This window comes from Lynx canadensis, chromosome B4 (assembly GCF_007474595.2).
Source record: "Lynx canadensis isolate LIC74 chromosome B4, mLynCan4.pri.v2, whole genome shotgun sequence".
Classification (NCBI taxonomy): domain Eukaryota; kingdom Metazoa; phylum Chordata; class Mammalia; order Carnivora; family Felidae; genus Lynx; species Lynx canadensis.
This window is the reverse complement of record NC_044309.1, coordinates 14,428,839-14,446,130: the sequence shown is the minus strand read 5'-3', so window position 1 is coordinate 14,446,130 and position 17,292 is coordinate 14,428,839. Positions and strand designations below refer to the sequence as shown.

At 41.7% G+C, this 17,292-nt stretch overlaps 1 protein-coding gene across 1 annotated transcript in view; it reads left to right on the top strand.

Moving 5' to 3' along the window:
* The window catches only part of ITGA8 (integrin subunit alpha 8), a 188,166-nt gene that overhangs the window by 110,479 nt on the left and 60,395 nt on the right, over positions 1 to 17,292 (top strand). The window contains 7 exon segments of the mRNA XM_032593834.1: positions 429 to 476; positions 2,109 to 2,216; positions 9,092 to 9,147; positions 9,563 to 9,717; positions 10,804 to 10,941; positions 11,433 to 11,500; positions 12,866 to 13,013. Of these exon segments, the coding sequence (XP_032449725.1) occupies positions 429 to 476; positions 2,109 to 2,216; positions 9,092 to 9,147; positions 9,563 to 9,717; positions 10,804 to 10,941; positions 11,433 to 11,500; positions 12,866 to 13,013 (721 nt within the window).

Genomic DNA, 17,292 nt, shown 5'->3' with positions numbered 1-17,292 from the left:
ATGTATCGCTTCATGGGTTATAGTACCTGCCTCACAGGTGCTGGAAGGAATGGGAAAACAATGTGTGTCACAAGCCTGGTACATACAGGCACTAAGCACCAGTTTTTTCCCCTTTTGCTTTCCTTCACACGTAGGTCTTAAGTCCAGAGGATGGGAGAAAGGGTGTTATGATGGATTTCTAAAGCACTTTGAGAAAGTTGGCCTTCCTAAGTCCAGAAGGGTACTGGTCTGTGTGTCCTCCTGGGTTACAGTGATGTTCCAGCATCCTTTCCAGAATGTCTTCAGGACGGTGCAGTTTGCCGCTCTCATTTGATGAGCTTCACTCTCTACCATCAGCATTTTGGGGTGCTAAATATGCTCTTTATGGTTATGACCTGAGATTGTTTCTGTAAAGTGTGTGCATGTGTTTTGAGTTTTTGTCTTTTTTTAGATTTGATTGTAGGTGCCTTCGGAACAGGAAAAGTAGCTGTTTACAGGTACGTGCTTTGCAGTATGCAAGTGTTCTTTCCATTGTTTCTTTTTGCCTTAGAGAGTACATCCCAACTATTTATTTTGGAGAACATGTAGATGCTCTTTTTAAAGTTTGGAGGAATTTTTGCTCTCAATTGCTTTCCTTCATCTGTCTTTTTTTGTTTGTTTATTTTTGAGAGAAAGAGAGATAGAGCATGGGAGGAGCAGAGAGAAGGAGATACAGAATCTGAAGCAGGTTCCAGGCTCTGAACTGTCAGCACAGAGCCTGACGCAGGGCTCGAACTCACGAACCCTGAAATCATGACCTGAGCCCAAGTCGGACACTCACCTGACTGAGCCACCGGGCGCCCCTCATCTCTCTTTTTATTCTCATACCTTATGACCAGACTTCCAGCCCGTACTCACATAATGTTAAATTAAGATATGAATCTTAGGAGAACTTCTAAAACGATACGCTATGTTTGAATTTTTCTCTTTGCTTTGAAAACGCATTGAAAGGTGCTTATAGAGGAGGGCTACCCGTGGGGAAAAATTACTATTTACCTGCCTTGCAGGCTGACGCCTGGCCGCCAGGCTTCTCCCTCCCTCCCTGTCTTTCCTCATAGGTATTTGCCCCAGTGGTTGTCTAACTCCGGGCATGTCTTACTCGGTCTTACTATCTTGCTTTTTCAAGGCCTGGAGCTAACACAATATTAAAAACAAAATTATGTAACAAAGTAGAGGTAAGGAGTGTAGGGTAAACTCCCGGTGGGGCCCATTGTGATAATCATGAACACACACTGTCCCAAGGCACAGCCCTCCCTCCTGTCAAAGGAAAACTTACCCAGCGCGACATCATTTCTTGTTGTCATCTGGGGACTTGGCTCTTAGCTCTTGAATCTCGGAGCCCAGGTTCGAAACTTGCCCTGTCCCTCCCCTAATGAGTTACTTGCGTCTCTGGTTAGCCTCACCTGGGTGGGTGGAACTCCATTTGCTCTACATTCCTCCCTCTCCTCAAATTTGGCCGAGCATTAAAACCACCTGGAGAGTTTGTTTAACATTCCCGTGACTGGGCCTGACCCCTGAGGAGTTGATGCACTTCATCTGTGGTGGGGCCTGGACCTATTACCTATTTGGAAACTCCTGGAATGCTTATATTGTGCAGTCAGGATCGACAGCCACTGCTCTGCGTGAAGTCCAGAATGATCTTGTCAACCCACCCTTATGAGTTTAGCTAAATCTGCAAAGCTTGCATAGAACATTATCAATCAGAATAAAACACCATCAGCCCGTAAGATGAGAGAATTTGCAAAACTCAAGTACTTACAGGCACGAGTGAATGCAGAATGACGCATTTGCTCCGATAGGAATAGAGCAGATTCCAGAGAGGCAGTGCATGGCGATAGCACCAAATACCCTGAGCCCCCTCCATAAACAAAGCGAGTCTGTGAACACAGTTTTGCTTGATGGGGCCCATAGCATCCTTCATTTGGAGTCATGAGCGACGACATGTTTTAAGGTAATTAGTTAAGTCTGGAGCCCACCTGTTCATGCAGTGAGGCAAATTCTTGGCCTGAAGGCTGGGAACGTTGGCAGTGGTCCCTAGAAGTGCAGTGTTGCTCATGTGGCTCATGGAAACCTCTTGTTTCTCCCTGCAGAGCAAGGCCAGTCGTGACTGTGGATGCCCAGCTTTTGCTGCACCCGATGATTATCAATCTGGAAAATAAAACATGCCAGATTCCGGAGTCTGTGTCACCTGTGGCCTGGTGAGTTAGTCCGCCGCTTCTCAAACTCCGCTGTGGATTCAAATCACCCGGGCATCTCGGGAAATGCAACTCCTGGGGTGCGGCCTGAGACTTTGCATTTCTGAAAAGCTCCAGTCAGATGTTGATGCCGTGGGTCTGTGCACCCAATCTGAGTGGCAAAGAGTTAGTCTTTCTGAATGGACGAAGAAAATGTGATGTGTATACATACATACACATTCCTACTGTATACACATATGTGATATATTGCTACATGTACAAAATTACAATATATTACAATATACGGATATATATATATATATATATACACAATAGAATATTACACAACTGTAAAAAAGGATGAGATCTTGCCATTGGAGACAATATGAATGGGCCTAGAGGGTAATTAAGTCAGGCTGAGAAAGACAAATAGCACATGATTCCACTCGTAAATGGAATCTTTACAAGAGATGAACAAGGAAACAAAAAGCAGAATCAGAACTATAAATCCAGAGAACGACCCGATGGTCGCCAGAGGGGAAGGGGGTGGGGGTGTTGGACAAAAGGGGTGAAAGGGAGATGGCAATACAAGCCCCCGGTTACGGAACGAGTAAGTCACAGGAATGCAAGCATAGCATAAGGAACGCAGTCAACGATATTGACCATGAGAGCCGTGTAATGGGACACATGGTAGCTCTACCCTGGTGAGCGCAACGTATAAACTTGTCAAATCACGAAATCCTGTACCTGAAACTAATGTAACATTGTGTGGCAGTGATGCTCAAGAAATGTTTTTTTAAGATAACGATTCAGAGAGATTGGAGATGTAAGTAAGTATGATGAGGAGAATGGTGGCAATATTTCTCAGCATGGGAGAAGAAAGGTACAAACACAGAAAGGAGGGAATTTAGAATATTTCTTGTGGTGCTAAGCTGGAATGGGAGGCCTGAATGCGAACTCATGTTTTTCAACATATAGGGATAGAAATAAATACCGATAGAGAAAAAAAGAGAAGGATCTATGACATAATGCTGATCTTTTGTTGTTAACCTATCACCTGAAGGCTACTTCCCCAGTCTACAGGCTCCAGGTGAAAGGAGAAACATAAAAACATTTGGGAAAATTCCCAGTGTAACAAATCTTGGTGATCTCTTTTGGATTCTTTGCATGCTGAAATAAATATTAACTGCACTGCAAATAGGAGAAAAGATCTTGACTCTCATATTTGTGTATGCTTATGGAGACCCCTTTCCAGACATATATGTCTCTCTTAGTCAGGCTTTAGTGAAACTACTCAGTTTCCTGTGCTGAAAACACATGTCAGTTTCGTGATTTAGCACGCACAATTTGACAGGAGGTAAACATTATAAAAATAGTGATTTTCCTGCTCTAAACTCTGTGGTTGTGGCTGTGATTGCATTATCAGGAATAGCAGTAAAATTACGGTTCCTTTGGTGGGCCATAGGAGAACACAACTTACGTGGCTTCTGGAAGTGTTCCTTCTCAATCTTGCCGGGCATCTGAAGGAAGTACAAATGGAATTCAGTTGTAACACGGCTTGGGAACATGTCACTTTGTTTCTCAGTATGTAGGTCCTCAAGGGTCAGAGGTCTGTCTTCATTGGGTAATGCCAACAGGGCATAGCCTCTGAAAAATCAACAAATACTTGGGAGTGTTTGAGATTTGTCCTCATTTTCCAGAAGGTGTGGTCGAACTCAGACAGTATGTTCAGTTCCTGAGAATTGTTAGAGGCACAACAAACCAGTGTTGACTCAGAGAACTTCTTTCCAGCCAGTTTCAGCATGTTGTTGATGGCCTTTTGACAGGAGTTCATACCAGAGTCAAAGCCATCGTGGGTGGAGGGTGGGGAGTGAGGGGGACCCTGAACAAGTCTTTGAAGAATGTCCTTTGCTGGGCAAAGGACTCTGCGAGGCATGCCCTCTCCTTTGCCAGTTTTTGGACAGAGCAGGGAAGTGCCCTGAGCACATTTTCAAAGGGTTTAAAACCATAAAATATTATAATGAAAACCTGATCTGAGAAAATATGTGAAAGAGTCAGCATCTATCCTTACCCTGGCGTGATTAACTGAAATGTTCTGTGGGAGCTACTTGGGCAAGAGTGTTAAGTCTTCAGTTCCCCAAAGAGTCTGGTGTTCCCCGGTTCATGGCTGAATGGACCCTAGGCTGGATTCTTTGAAGTATCTGTGTGTGGCACACTTTGATATAAAGTGTTGTTTTGAACTACATCATTTTTTTAAAGGATTTTTAGGTGTTTTGTTTTGTTTTGTTTGTGTTTTGTTTTGTTTTGTTTTAAATAAGAGACGTGTGGGTGGCTCAGTCAGTCCAACTCTTGGTTTCCTGGCTCAGGTCATGATCTCAGCGTTTGTAGGTTCGAGCCCCTGCATCAGGTTCCACGTGGTACCTGCTTGGGATTCTTTCTTTTCCCCTCTTCCTTTACCCTGTTCATGCTGGCGTGTGCCCTCTCTCTCTCTCTCTCTGTCTCAAAATCAAGAAATAAACTTAAAAATAAATAAACAAATAAATAAAATATAAGTATTTTTAACAGAGATGGGGTCTGTTTGGTTTTATGGAAAGGGTATTATTTTATTATATTTATTATATATTATTATACATATATGCTTATATATATTTTTATTATGTAAAAGAACATATTTCTTTTCATGAGCCATTTTCCTTATTGCACTACATCATATTAAGGTAAAATGCAATTTGTTATGTGGGAAAATGCATAGTATATGTCTTTATAATTATTTCATCCTATTGCATGCATTCTCTGCAAAACATTTCATTTTCACATGCAAAAATTTGGAATTAATGGTGCCTCAGAGTACTAGAAGATGCAAGTTAACAGCTGGCTCAGTCTAGAATGTGTTTCTCTGACACTTTGTAAGTTTATTTTAGGAATTTCGGTCAGTATTTCCAAAATAATTGACAGGCATTTGTTGATGTGCTTTCTTGTAGTTTTGTCTGTATGTAATCGAACTTTGTATTCTACATCTGAAAACTATTTGAGTGAACCCGGACTGGGAAATAGTTCTTTATGTCTGCCAATGTAAATTTCTTTGTCTTTCAAACAGCTGTGTCCTTTTATAAACGATCTGCTACTGGTATTTCTAAATTAGAAAAAAAATGGCACAACAAATATTAACAGTGTTACTAATCAATTAGAAAAATAAAAAGCATTTAGTAAGATACTTCATTTGATAAATGTAAAAGATCATCCCTATCCACTTTTCAAATCTGAGGAAACCTTTTCCAGTATGCCTACCTTTATGCAAAATCTGATATTTGCTGTCACTGAAATCGAATTGCATAGGCTGAAAACTGAACTGCTTTGTACTTTTAAATCCTGTTTCACATCCGCCTCATTCTTTTTCCATCAAGCATGGCTACGCTCACCATTATACCACAGCATCATTATTCTAACTGTACATCGCGTTGGGGCTGGTGTCAGAGGATTTATAACGTATTGTCCTGCTTTCTGATATATTAGAAGCACTACAGACGTCAGTTTCCTTTAGAACTTATGTGATGAGGGATCTGGGTTGATTTGTTGTCTTTGCTCCAATCAGACCTATTCAGACTAATGTACCATATTGAATGTGACCATAAATTCAAGTTTGCAGTTTTAACTCTAATTAATTATAGGTCACAGCTTTCCCTGAAAATGCAAGAGTACTTTATAATTAGGTGTAGACCGTGAGTGGACCAAATGTTTTGGCAGATAAAACACATAGCGAATATATGTGTATGTTTACGTACAATATATAGTTTGCTAAATTCAGAGTGAATGCTTCAACAGAAACACTAATTCGAAATGATATATGGATTTCTATGTTTATTGCAGCACTATTTACAATAGCCAAGCTACCCAAGTGTCCATAGATGAATGGATAAGGAAGATGGGGTATAGATACACGGTGGAAATTGCTCAGCCCTAAAAGAATGAGATTCTGCCATTTGCAACAACATGGATGGACCTAGAGTGAAATAAGTCAGACAGAGAAACACAAATAACATATGATTTCAGTCATACGGGGAACCTAAAAAACAAAGCAAATGCATAAACAAAAAAAAAACAAACCCAGAAACAGATTCATACAGAGGACAAACAAGTGGTCGGCAGAGAGGAGGGAGGGACGGAGAGATAGGCAAAATAGATGAAGAGGAAGAGTAAGAGGTACAGACTTCTAGTTAACAAAATAAGTAAGTCACAGCGATGAAAAGGACAGCAGAGGGAACAGAGTCAATCATTTTGTTGTAAGTTTGGTGGCAGATGGTAACTACACTTATCACAGTGACCACTGAGTAATGTATAGAGCTGTTGAATCACTGGGTCCTTCACCTGAAACAAATAGAACACTGTATGTGATATTACTATATTACTGTATTACTGAAATATTACTATATTTCAGTAATAAAAATTTTCTAAATGTTCTATTTATCGTAACTGGATGACATTTTCTGACTCCTGATAAAACTAGGTCTTTTTAAAATTTTTTTAAGTAAGTTCCACACCCAGTGTGGGGCTTGAACTCAGGACCTGAGATCAAGCGTCTCATGCTCTAGGGACTAAGCCAGCCGGGTGCCTGATAATAAAAATTTTCTTTAAAACAATGAATATTTTTGTCCACGACTATAAAATTTTGAGGTTTTCCTTTTAGATCAGAACCAGGGGGCTTGGAACGTTTTGATTTGGTAACTTTTCTGTGAAAGACATCTACAAACTAGCACATTTAGGTTGAGGTGCTACTAATAATAACTCGATCAGTTGTACCAGTCATTTTAAACCTGTATAAAGATAGTTACAGGGGCGCCTGGGTGGCTCAGTCGGTTGAGCATCCGACTTCGGCTCAGGTCATGATCTCACGGTCTGTGAGTTCGAGCCCGGCGTCCGGCTCTGGGCTGATGGCTCAGAGCCTGGAGCCTGCTTCCGATTCTGTGTCTCCCTCTCTCTCTGACTCCCCCGTTCATGCTCTGTCTCTCTCTCTCTCAAAAATGAATAAAACGTTAAAAAAAATTAAAAAAAGAAAGTTACAGTCATCCAGTTAATGATTTGAAGGTAACAGAAAGGGGGAGTTAAGAATAACACTGACAGGTAACTGATACAATTCATAACTCAGCTGCTAACATCATTTGTCGATCAAATACCTCCTCGCAAAGAGACAATCATGTTCACATTCATAGTTTCATTTATTACTTTTTCAAAAACTCCATTGCTTTTGAAATCTTCATGTCAAACAAAATCCTATCTATAAAATTACTTTAACGTAGCTAAGTTGACAATCTCATTATAAATAGGAATTTATCTTGTAAAAGTTAATGAACTTTGTCTATGATTTTAACACACAGCCAAGTACTTCCCAAAAAAAAGTTGGACACAGAAAATATTTCAGTTTTGAAAGCCATACCTGCTGCAGAATTTAAAGATATGGTTAACTACTCATCTTTCTTAAATAATTCTAATTAAAGTCGAAGTGGGCTGGAATTTGTGATTTCTCTGGGGAAGGGGTACAAACACTTGTAATAGCAGAGACATCTCAGGAAACTATTGGCTTAATGGCATGTGGCAAATTATTTACCCTGAAGGGAGACATTGACTGAGGTCACGGTAGATAGATGAGTCCCAGATGTGACACATTTTCATATTTGACACAGGAAGCTGATACATAATTAAAGTATGATTGGGGATTATTTACAGCTTTTGGATGCTGTAGAAATATTCAAATTATACTATAGTATTTTATTAATGAAAACATCAAGAGTGTCCTTAAATCATTGTTAAGTAGTCTCTTCTATTTTTACTTTCTTAGAAATGTGAAAAAGCCCCATTCCAAATGCTGGCTGTTAGGGCTTACCATTGTTCAGGAGGGACGTGAGCACATTGTGCAAAGCCAGGCAGAGACAACTGGCCATTTCTCATTCCCTCTTTGGCCACAGAACAGGTCCGAGTGCCGGTCATCCTACAAACCATGGCAGACATCTCTTTGGAGTTTAGGTCAATTTCCCAGCAAAACTATAAGGTGTTTCTTACGCACATCTACCCTCTTTTTATAGTCTCTCTACACCATATCATTGTGCCTACCCAGCTTGAGACTGCCACGCTCAGCTCCTTGTTCCTTCTCTCTCCTGCCCTCTTGGAATGTCTCTGCCTCAAATTATACCCACACCCAGCAAGTTACCACCAGGTCCCCATCTCCTCCTAAGCTGGGTGGGGATGTGGGTTAATCATCCCATAGGGCTCCGTGCCTCTTAGGATTAACATGACCTTCAAAGCCCTGTTCCCCACAGATCAACCCAACCAGCCTCCCCTCCTCTAGCTTCCGGCCTTGCTCGAATGCACCAACCATACTGAATTTCCTCAGGTTCCTCAAATGGAGTCATGTTCTTGCTTATCTCCAGGCTCTATGACTGGCTGTTCCCCAGCTGCATTGCCTAATTCTTCCCTCCCTGGCACATGGACGATATTCATTTGTATTTGTTGAATCAAAGCAGCCAGTAATTAACTAATCCAATGATTAAATCAGTTAGCTGCTAGTAATGCCCTAAAGTATTACCTTCCTATGTATTAATGTTAGTTGTCTTAATTGTATTATGGTCAACTGGTGAGATATGTATATATATATGTGTGTGTGTGTGTGCGTGGTGTGTGTGTATGTGTATATGTATATGTATGCATATATATGTATATGTATGTATGTATATGTATGTATGTATTTTTTTACAAATATGTATATTTAGTTAGTTGTGTGTGTGTATACTGAGAAGTATAAAGGAAAAATGATGTATTCATTTGACCTGGGGTGAGGTGAAGTAAGATTTCTATTTCAGATTCAAAATGTTATTAACCAATACATTGTTGACTATTATTTTCCGTAGCTTTTCTTTAAAAGTATGTGCTTCAGTAGCGGGCCAGAGCATTTCAAATACAATAGGTGAGCATGTTTTCATCTTTACACTCCTATGCTCCACTGAGAAAAGTTAACAATAAATGTTCCTCTGCACACCCTATAAAACTTTCAATGAGCCCGTTTCTAATATTAAGATTTCTACTGTATATATGGAAACCTCTCTGTAAATATTCCTTGAATAATTGGTGTTAATATTATCTATAAAAACAGATATCATCATGGGGGAGGGGGAAGTGACTGTGTCAAACCATTACAAAACAAGTTTCATAGCTTGGGGAGTATTTTATAAAACTTTTGCAGCTCGTGTATTTGTTTTTGATCCCAACTATGAAAACAATGTTTTCTGAATAAGCAAATGGAAATAGAAATTCATTCGAGCACTGCATTCACTGAATACTTTGCCTTTCCTGATTATATTTGCTCTATTTCTGTCCCTTAGGCCTGACCGCCGAGGTATACTTGGATACTCTGAAACAAAAAGGAGCCGTCAAACGCACGCTTTTCCTTGACAACAATCAGTCACATTTCATTTTCCCTCTCACCATCAAGCGGCAGAAATCCCTCCAGTGCCAGGACTTTGTCGTTTACCTCCGAGTGAGTGTTCCAGAATCACCCTTCTGGCCTCCTAACGTTCAGACTCCAATTCCAACCTTTTTTCTCTACCGGACCATCCTTCGGGTCCACAGAGATCCACATCTATTTTCATTTTACAGGAGGAAACTTTCTTCTGAGGGCCACAGGCTCCATTTTTGAGCTTTTCTTCAGCTGACCGAACAGCATGTGGCTATAATTCCCAAAGCTTCTTTCTGTCCTGCACACTAGCCTGATAATAGTACTCGCTCAGGTGGTTTTTATATCTCACTGCCTCCCTCCCAAAAAACCATAAACATTAAACGCAATTTATTCGAATTTTTCTCCTGCGTGAGGATGCTTGGCCAGATGTTATCAATGTGCATTTCAGAGCCAAGTTGGGAAATCGTTCAGGCATTCAGTGCCTTTATTGAAAGTAATTTATAATTCTGTTTTTAAAGAAATGTATATTTACAGTAACTCCAAGACCTACCGTGGAATAAAAGAGCCGAAATATATAACACTATTATCCCAGCTTTTTTACCAGTCGTGGGGTTATCCTCTTTCTTATTTTGTCTCCGCCCTTCGGGCCTTTGGGGGTACGACCCTCTCCCCCTGGAGGGCTTCTGTTTGTTTTTTCCGAGGGTGCTGAAGGTGTTTTGCAGTTCATGCAAGCTGAAAGAGAAAATAAGAGAGGAAAAGAATCAAGATGTTTTTTCTCCTGAGCCCAAGAGGACTCCTAAATGCGGCCAACCTCATGAAAATAAAAATTCACGAAACTTTCCATGACATTTATTGCGTATATGAGTATGTTTTTTTCCTTTGCAATTTAACCAATTTGTGTGAGTCACTGAGATCTGCAGAACCTGAAAATTGCCTCCAGAAGCATCTATTTCAACGAAGCCACAACTCTAAACGGTTTCGTTCCCGAGCGTGTGTTAATTAATCCTATATACCACCTCAGTCAGCGTGTACCTAAGCCCGCTGCCGTGATAATTACCTCCTTGTTCACGTCCACTGACTGAGGTCACATGTTGCCTGCTTCTCGCAGACTAACATCATGTAGCTATTTCACAGAGCCTTCCTTGCGTTTGTGATTATTTTCCCTAGGATGAAACCGAATTCCGAGATAAATTATCTCCAATCAACATTAGTTTGAATTACAGTTTGGATGAATCCACCTTTAAAGAAGGCCTGGACGTGAAACCAATATTGAATTACTACAAGGAAAACACTGTCACCGAGCAGGTAGGTCCCCGACGGTCTTTGATGGTTGATTCTCGGTCAGGCCCTGGGCAGTGCTCCTGTGACCTTAACACCAAATCCAGACTCTTTTGTTTTCGTTCCTGCACACAAACTTGAAACGTTTGGGAGATTTTCCTAACGTGTTTCCTGAAACGCTGCATCACTGTGTTTTCGGAAGCCCTTCCCCTTGTGCAACCAAGACTTAATTTGTTCAAAATGTGGCTGTAATGGAATCAATACAGCCTCTGATCCTCAAAGTGCTGCCCGAGTACCTTCTTTATGGACATTTCCGAATGAATGGGGATCAGGCTATTATGTAAACGAAGTTATACCGGAAGATCACTGCCTTGCTTCGGGTTTTTAGCTGGGCAGAATTCACGCAGAGAGAAACGAAAGCCTTGGTTTAATTTGTGGAATCGTTCATAGTTGTCAAGAAAAAAGGATGTGATTCAGGTTTTCCGAGATTATTCCTGATGCCTGTTTGCACAACACAGGCTCACATCCTGGTGGACTGTGGAGAAGACAACATGTGCATTCCTGACCTGAAGCTGTCAGCTAGACCGTAAGTTTAAATAAATAAACTTGTGCGTTTTATCTAATGGAATACAGGTGTTTATTTAAAGCTTCTCTGGAGAAAGTATACACTTCCAACGACAAAAAAAAAAAAAAAATACCCTGTGTGAAATTCTTGAGCTTGGCAACACTTCGGGTCAGCCTGTGGTTTGGGTCAGTCCTTTGTCACCGGTGTGAAATGAACACACCCTAAGATTTCGCTTGGGCTGTTTTCATCTTTCAGCAAAAGCGGGAAAAAAAATGTTTTTGTTCAAAGTAAACTCATCTGGGGGGTGATTCAAGTTGTACGTACTTGCCTGAGTCCCGCGTGCAAGAGACTCGGGCTGGTTCTGTTTCCGCCTTAGCCCGAACCAGCTTGTGCGGGGCTCAAAAGCATCCTTAAACTTGTCAAACCGTAATCGCTTTTACTTTGCTGAAACAACTATTTTAATGGCACTCTGTGGAGTCAGGCAGAAGGTGTCCCCAAGTCAAATTAAGAATCAAAAGTCTTTCCGGTTGCCTGTAATGGAGAGTCACCAGTCTAGCACTGGTAACTACACTGCATCTTGTGAGGGCAAGAAACAAGAGTCAGATGTACAACATCCTACGTCGGGAAAAGCAGATTAAGGCTTCTCATCCCCAACACACCCACCCAAGGCCCATCTCGCCGCCAGTGTTTGGAATCCGCTTGGCAGTCTTTTTAGGGGATGTTCTTCCCAAACTTCACGATTGAGCCAGTGTCCGAAACAACAGCTGTGATTGATTAAGGGTTAAAAGTGGCAAAATCGGCTCAGTTTGAGGTTTGGAGAGAAGGAAAATTCCTCAAAATACCTCAGAATCCTCCACCGGCTGAGATTTTATTGTATCTGCCTCTTTCCTTCCCTCTTACGGTTCTCTTGGCATCCACACCTCCCCCTGTCCGTTTCTAAAACGACTCTGCCTTTTCACCCACTGCTCATCGTCTTCCTGTCGGGTGTGTTGAGTGATACGCCAGGGCTGCCTTATTCTGGCTTGGGAACCAATCATCCGATTTCCTGGATTTCTTTCTGGCAGATTAAGTATGTCAGTAGCCTGAAATTGACCACAGTGGGAGGATTTATGCCGCTGGAATCAGCAAATGCTACACATTGGTACTCTTTTTTTTTTTTTGGTAATGTTCAGCGTTACCAGCACACCACTGGATGTCCTCCTGCTCTGCCCATACAGATGCGGTTCTCTTACTTCTTCTCACCACCCCCTCATGATGATCCATCCATCTTCTTGTCCAAGTCTCATATTTCCCCATCTTCCTTCTTTCCTTCCAAGTCCTTAGATAAAATATCTGTGAATCCAGAGAAGTATGGTAACTAATATTCCTTTTAAACTACGTTTTTAGAGATAAGTATCAGGTCATCATTGGAGATGAAAATCATCTTATGCTCGTAATCAATGCAAGAAATGAAGGAGAAGGTGCCTACGAAGCTGAACTCTTCGTGATGATACCAGAAGAGGCAGATTATGTTGGGATTGAACGCAGCAACAAGGTAATGCCTTGCCCAGTATTTGAAGTCGGAAAGAACTCAGGTATATATGTGAAGTCAAAGCGACATCAAGTAGAGCCATCTTAGCTGAGACTTTCTTCCCAAATGAAGGAGAACAAAATGGCACCCGGCTTTGCTAATCATAATAGCAGTGAGCCAGGAAGGGGAGGTGGTCTTAAGCAATATTAATATCTTTCTTGGCCATAGTGCAAAGATCAGTTGGCCAAAGATGGAGAGCTGAAGCAAGGAAGAGAATACAGCCGGCTGAGAGAAGAATCTCACTAATGCGATCTATCAGCTAGACTCCCCTGTTAACTCCCACCCTCGCTGGCTGTTTTCAGGCCTTTGTTTTTAGTTCCCTTCGTTTCAAGCAGGTCCCTGGAGCTCTGGTTTTCATTACTGCTTATAGAGGAAGGTCTGACCAATCCCAGCTGAGCACTGATAACAGCAGAGACAGGCACTGGAAAGGAAACACGTTCATTTTTCTTTCTTCGTGGCCCACCTTTTGGGGACCAGGACCGAGAAAAGCCAGGTCTTTGTCATTATTTGCTGGTCGGGCAATGCCACCATTTATTAAACTGACAATGCTTTTTACAGTCTTTCCTCTCCTTTATCAGAACATGAATCTTCCCACTCAGGGTATCCTCAGGTTCTGCTGTGTTTTAATCACTTGGTCTAAAAACACATTAAAAATACATTGCAGGACAGTGGGGAAAGTCCCTCATTTTCAGAAATGTACGGACTCACAATCAAGGACAGAGACCCACTTTAACATTCCCTCATGGCCACCTCTGTGCTTCACATAGAACGAGGCACAACGGGAACTCCTTTGAGACATGCCTATGGATTTGTTCATTGAACTACTATTGTTAAATGTCTTTTAATTTCCAAATACCACATACTTTGAGGCGTATGAACATTCTAATGACTAAATAATTTTTTTAAATTTTATTTATTTATTTTGAGGGTGTGGGGGAGAGACAGCAAACGGGGGAGGGGCAGAGAGCAAGACAGAGAGAATCCCAAACAGGCTCAGCGCGGTCAGCATAGAGCCCAACATGGGGCTCAAACTCATGAACCACAAGATCATGACCTGAGCTGAAATCAGAAGTCAGTTGCATACCCAACTAAGCCGCCCAGGTGCCCCGTAAAGACTAAATAATATAATGAAAAACAATTTCTCTTAAGAGATGTTAGCAGGGGTACCTGGCTAGCTCAGTCAGAAGAGCATGTGACTCTTGATCTCAGGGTCATGAGTTCGAGCCCCATGTTGGGTGTAGAGATTACTTTAAAAATTTTTTTTAATGTTTTTTATTTATTCTTAAGAGACAGAGAGACAGAGCATGAGCGGGTGAGGGGCAGAGCAAGAGAGGGACACAGAATCCGAAGCAGGCTCCAGGCTCTGAGCTGTCAGCACAGAGCCCCACGAGGGGCTCAAACCCACAAGCTGTTGAGATCATGACCTGAGCCAGAGTCGGACGCCCAACCAACTGAGCCACCCAGGCACCCCTAGAAATTATTAAAAAAAAAAAAAAAGTAGACAATAACTTAAAAAAAATTAATGTCAGCAAACTGTTGCAATGTTGATACTTCATAGGCATTTATAGATGCAGAGATTATTAAATTCTCTACTCACCCCTCTAGGCTTGCGGTTTCTGTATTGGTTAAATTATCTTCTTAGTGAAAAATAGATAAATAAATCCAGGTGAGTGATCATCACATATCTTTGACAGTCATAGAATCATTACGAGTTTCTGTTGGAGAAATTTATGGAAAAATATCACCTGTACACACTTACATGCAAACGCTATGTAAACAAACAAAGAAATGAGGCTCGAGTATGTTATTTTTAAAACTGTTCCGTGGCTTCACTCATGTTTTCATTTCAGTTCCTTCGTGTCATTCCACCCCCGACTTCGTTAAACAAAGCGTCTTTTCTAAAATGTTCTTTTAGCAAAACATCCAGTTTACCGTGGACTTGGTTGCATGGAAAATACGGGAGAACGCTTATCGTTTCCATCTCTGGCTGTAAACATTACAACGGACATCGTCCACAGTCTCAAATGAGCCCCTTAACTTTTTTTCTTCCATCAGCTTCCCTTGGGCAGAGACTTAGCTCAGTCTTTGAATCTCGCATGACTGAAGCCACATTCTAATTTGTTCTTTCTCTCTAAGCAGTTTGAGGTTTGCGTACCTTTGTTTTTGAACTCAGCTCAAGGGTTTTTTTTAGACAATCTTCTCTCAGGGGAAAACGTATTAGGATTATCTGATTGTAAGTTTTGTTATTCTTTTGTTGAACACATTCATCATTTCAAAAATATAAATGCTGACCATCTCCTTCTCTGGAAACCTTCACCGAGCCAGACTTCATACTTCCCTTTGCTGACTTTTTCTAAAATGTTCTAGGAATAAGGGCTTGTGTGCTTTATGTGATGATTATGATTGGCATTATTATTATGGCAAAAAATATGTATATATTTTAGCATTTTAACCATTTCTAAGTGTGTCATTCAATGGGATTAAGTGCATTCACATGATTGCGCAACCTTTACGTAAAACCATCCAGCAAAGAACTTTTTCATCTTCCCAGATGGAAACCCTGTACTCACTCAACGCTAACACCTGTTCCCCCAGCCCCTGGTAACCACAGGTCGGCTTTCTGTCTCTGTGCATTTGGTATCCAGGGGACCTCACGGACCACCTCCCCTGCCTCCTGGCCACCTCACATCCAGCGTGTCCAGAACTAGATTTGTCAACCTCCCAGACTCATGCTTCTCCTGCCTCCATGGCCTGGGTCAGAGAAAGGCACCAGGAGCCACCTTGTTTCTCCAGCCCACCTCTGTCCCCAGTTCATCTCTTCTCTCCACCTGCTGCCCCTGATACCGCCCTGACACCTGCCTTCGTCAGAGCTGGCCTGATCTTCTGCCAAGATCACAAATGTCTCCTAACTAATCTCCCCATCCCTGCCTCCCCTCCCTCTCTACAAGGGGTCGTCCTCTCCCTAAAATGTAAATCTGACCACAGCACCCTCTTGCTGCAACCCCTCATTAAGTCCCCATTGCTTTTAGGATAAAGCCCAAAGCCCCTCAGTAACTACCGAGGCCCTTGCTTCTGTCACCCCTGTTCACCTCTTTAGCCTCTCGTCCCTGGGCTTGGATCCTTTCCCTCCCCCCGCACCCTACATGCCAGCAGGACTGAATTTCTTTCCAGTTCCTGGAGTACACGTGTGCTCTGTTGCCACAAGAGTTTGTGGCTGCCGCTCATTCTCTCGGACGCACCAACTCCACTCCCCCTCCCCTTTATCCAGCTCACTTCTTTCTCTTTATCCTTCAAGTCTCAGCTCGGTCATGATTGAGGCTGCAAATGTGTATTGAAGAATCGGGCTGGGCACTGCTCTGAGATCTTATATGGGTTTAATTTACTTAATCTTCGTAGTGGACTTGTAGCAAAACAGCAAGGCTATCGGTATCCCCCACTTACAGAGGAGGAGAGATTTACTAACATGCCTAACACAGCTGTTGCCTAGCATACACTTCACTGGTGGGTCCAATCCCGTGCTCTTAACCATCGGTCTGCACTGCCCCCCAGCAGCCTGATGTCACCTCCTTCAATCTGCTACTTACATCTAAGTGCATAACCTTCTCTATCACTATGAATCTCTCCTATCGTAAAACTGAAACTGCAGTGATTATGTTTCCATTGCTTTTCACAATGCTTGTGATTACTCATTACGGTTGTTACAGTAATTGGAAATGCGGTGAGGACGAGGAGTTTTATCAGTTCCTGGTAAATACCAGGTACACAGTACATATTTTAGTGAATGAATAATGTGTTAAGAGCTATAAATGGATTACAGCAAGAGTGTCCCTGGAACAGCTAAGGAAAATAATCTAGAAATATCTAGAAAAACAATCATTGTTCCTCTCACTCAGAGAAAGGAAGTAAAGGTTAAAAAAAGAAAAAGGGTGGGAGGGACTGGGGAAAGAAAAGATCTTTGATTGATGTGAAAAAGCTATTTCTAGAAAGCTGGGAAAAATGTACATATAACTTTTAACCTTTAGATAAGATAAAAATATTTACTATAGAAACTAACTTTGAATTATATATTCAAAGGGCTCGTGGACATTTTAAAAAACGTTTTTGCTGGGTTCTTTTTTTCTGTTTTCAGGATTGACTTAATAATTTGAACACAAACATCTCTGTACAATTAGGGTTAGTTATAGATCCTTAAGAATTTAAAGGGGCGCCTGGGTGGCTTGGTCGGTTAAGCGTCCGACTTTGG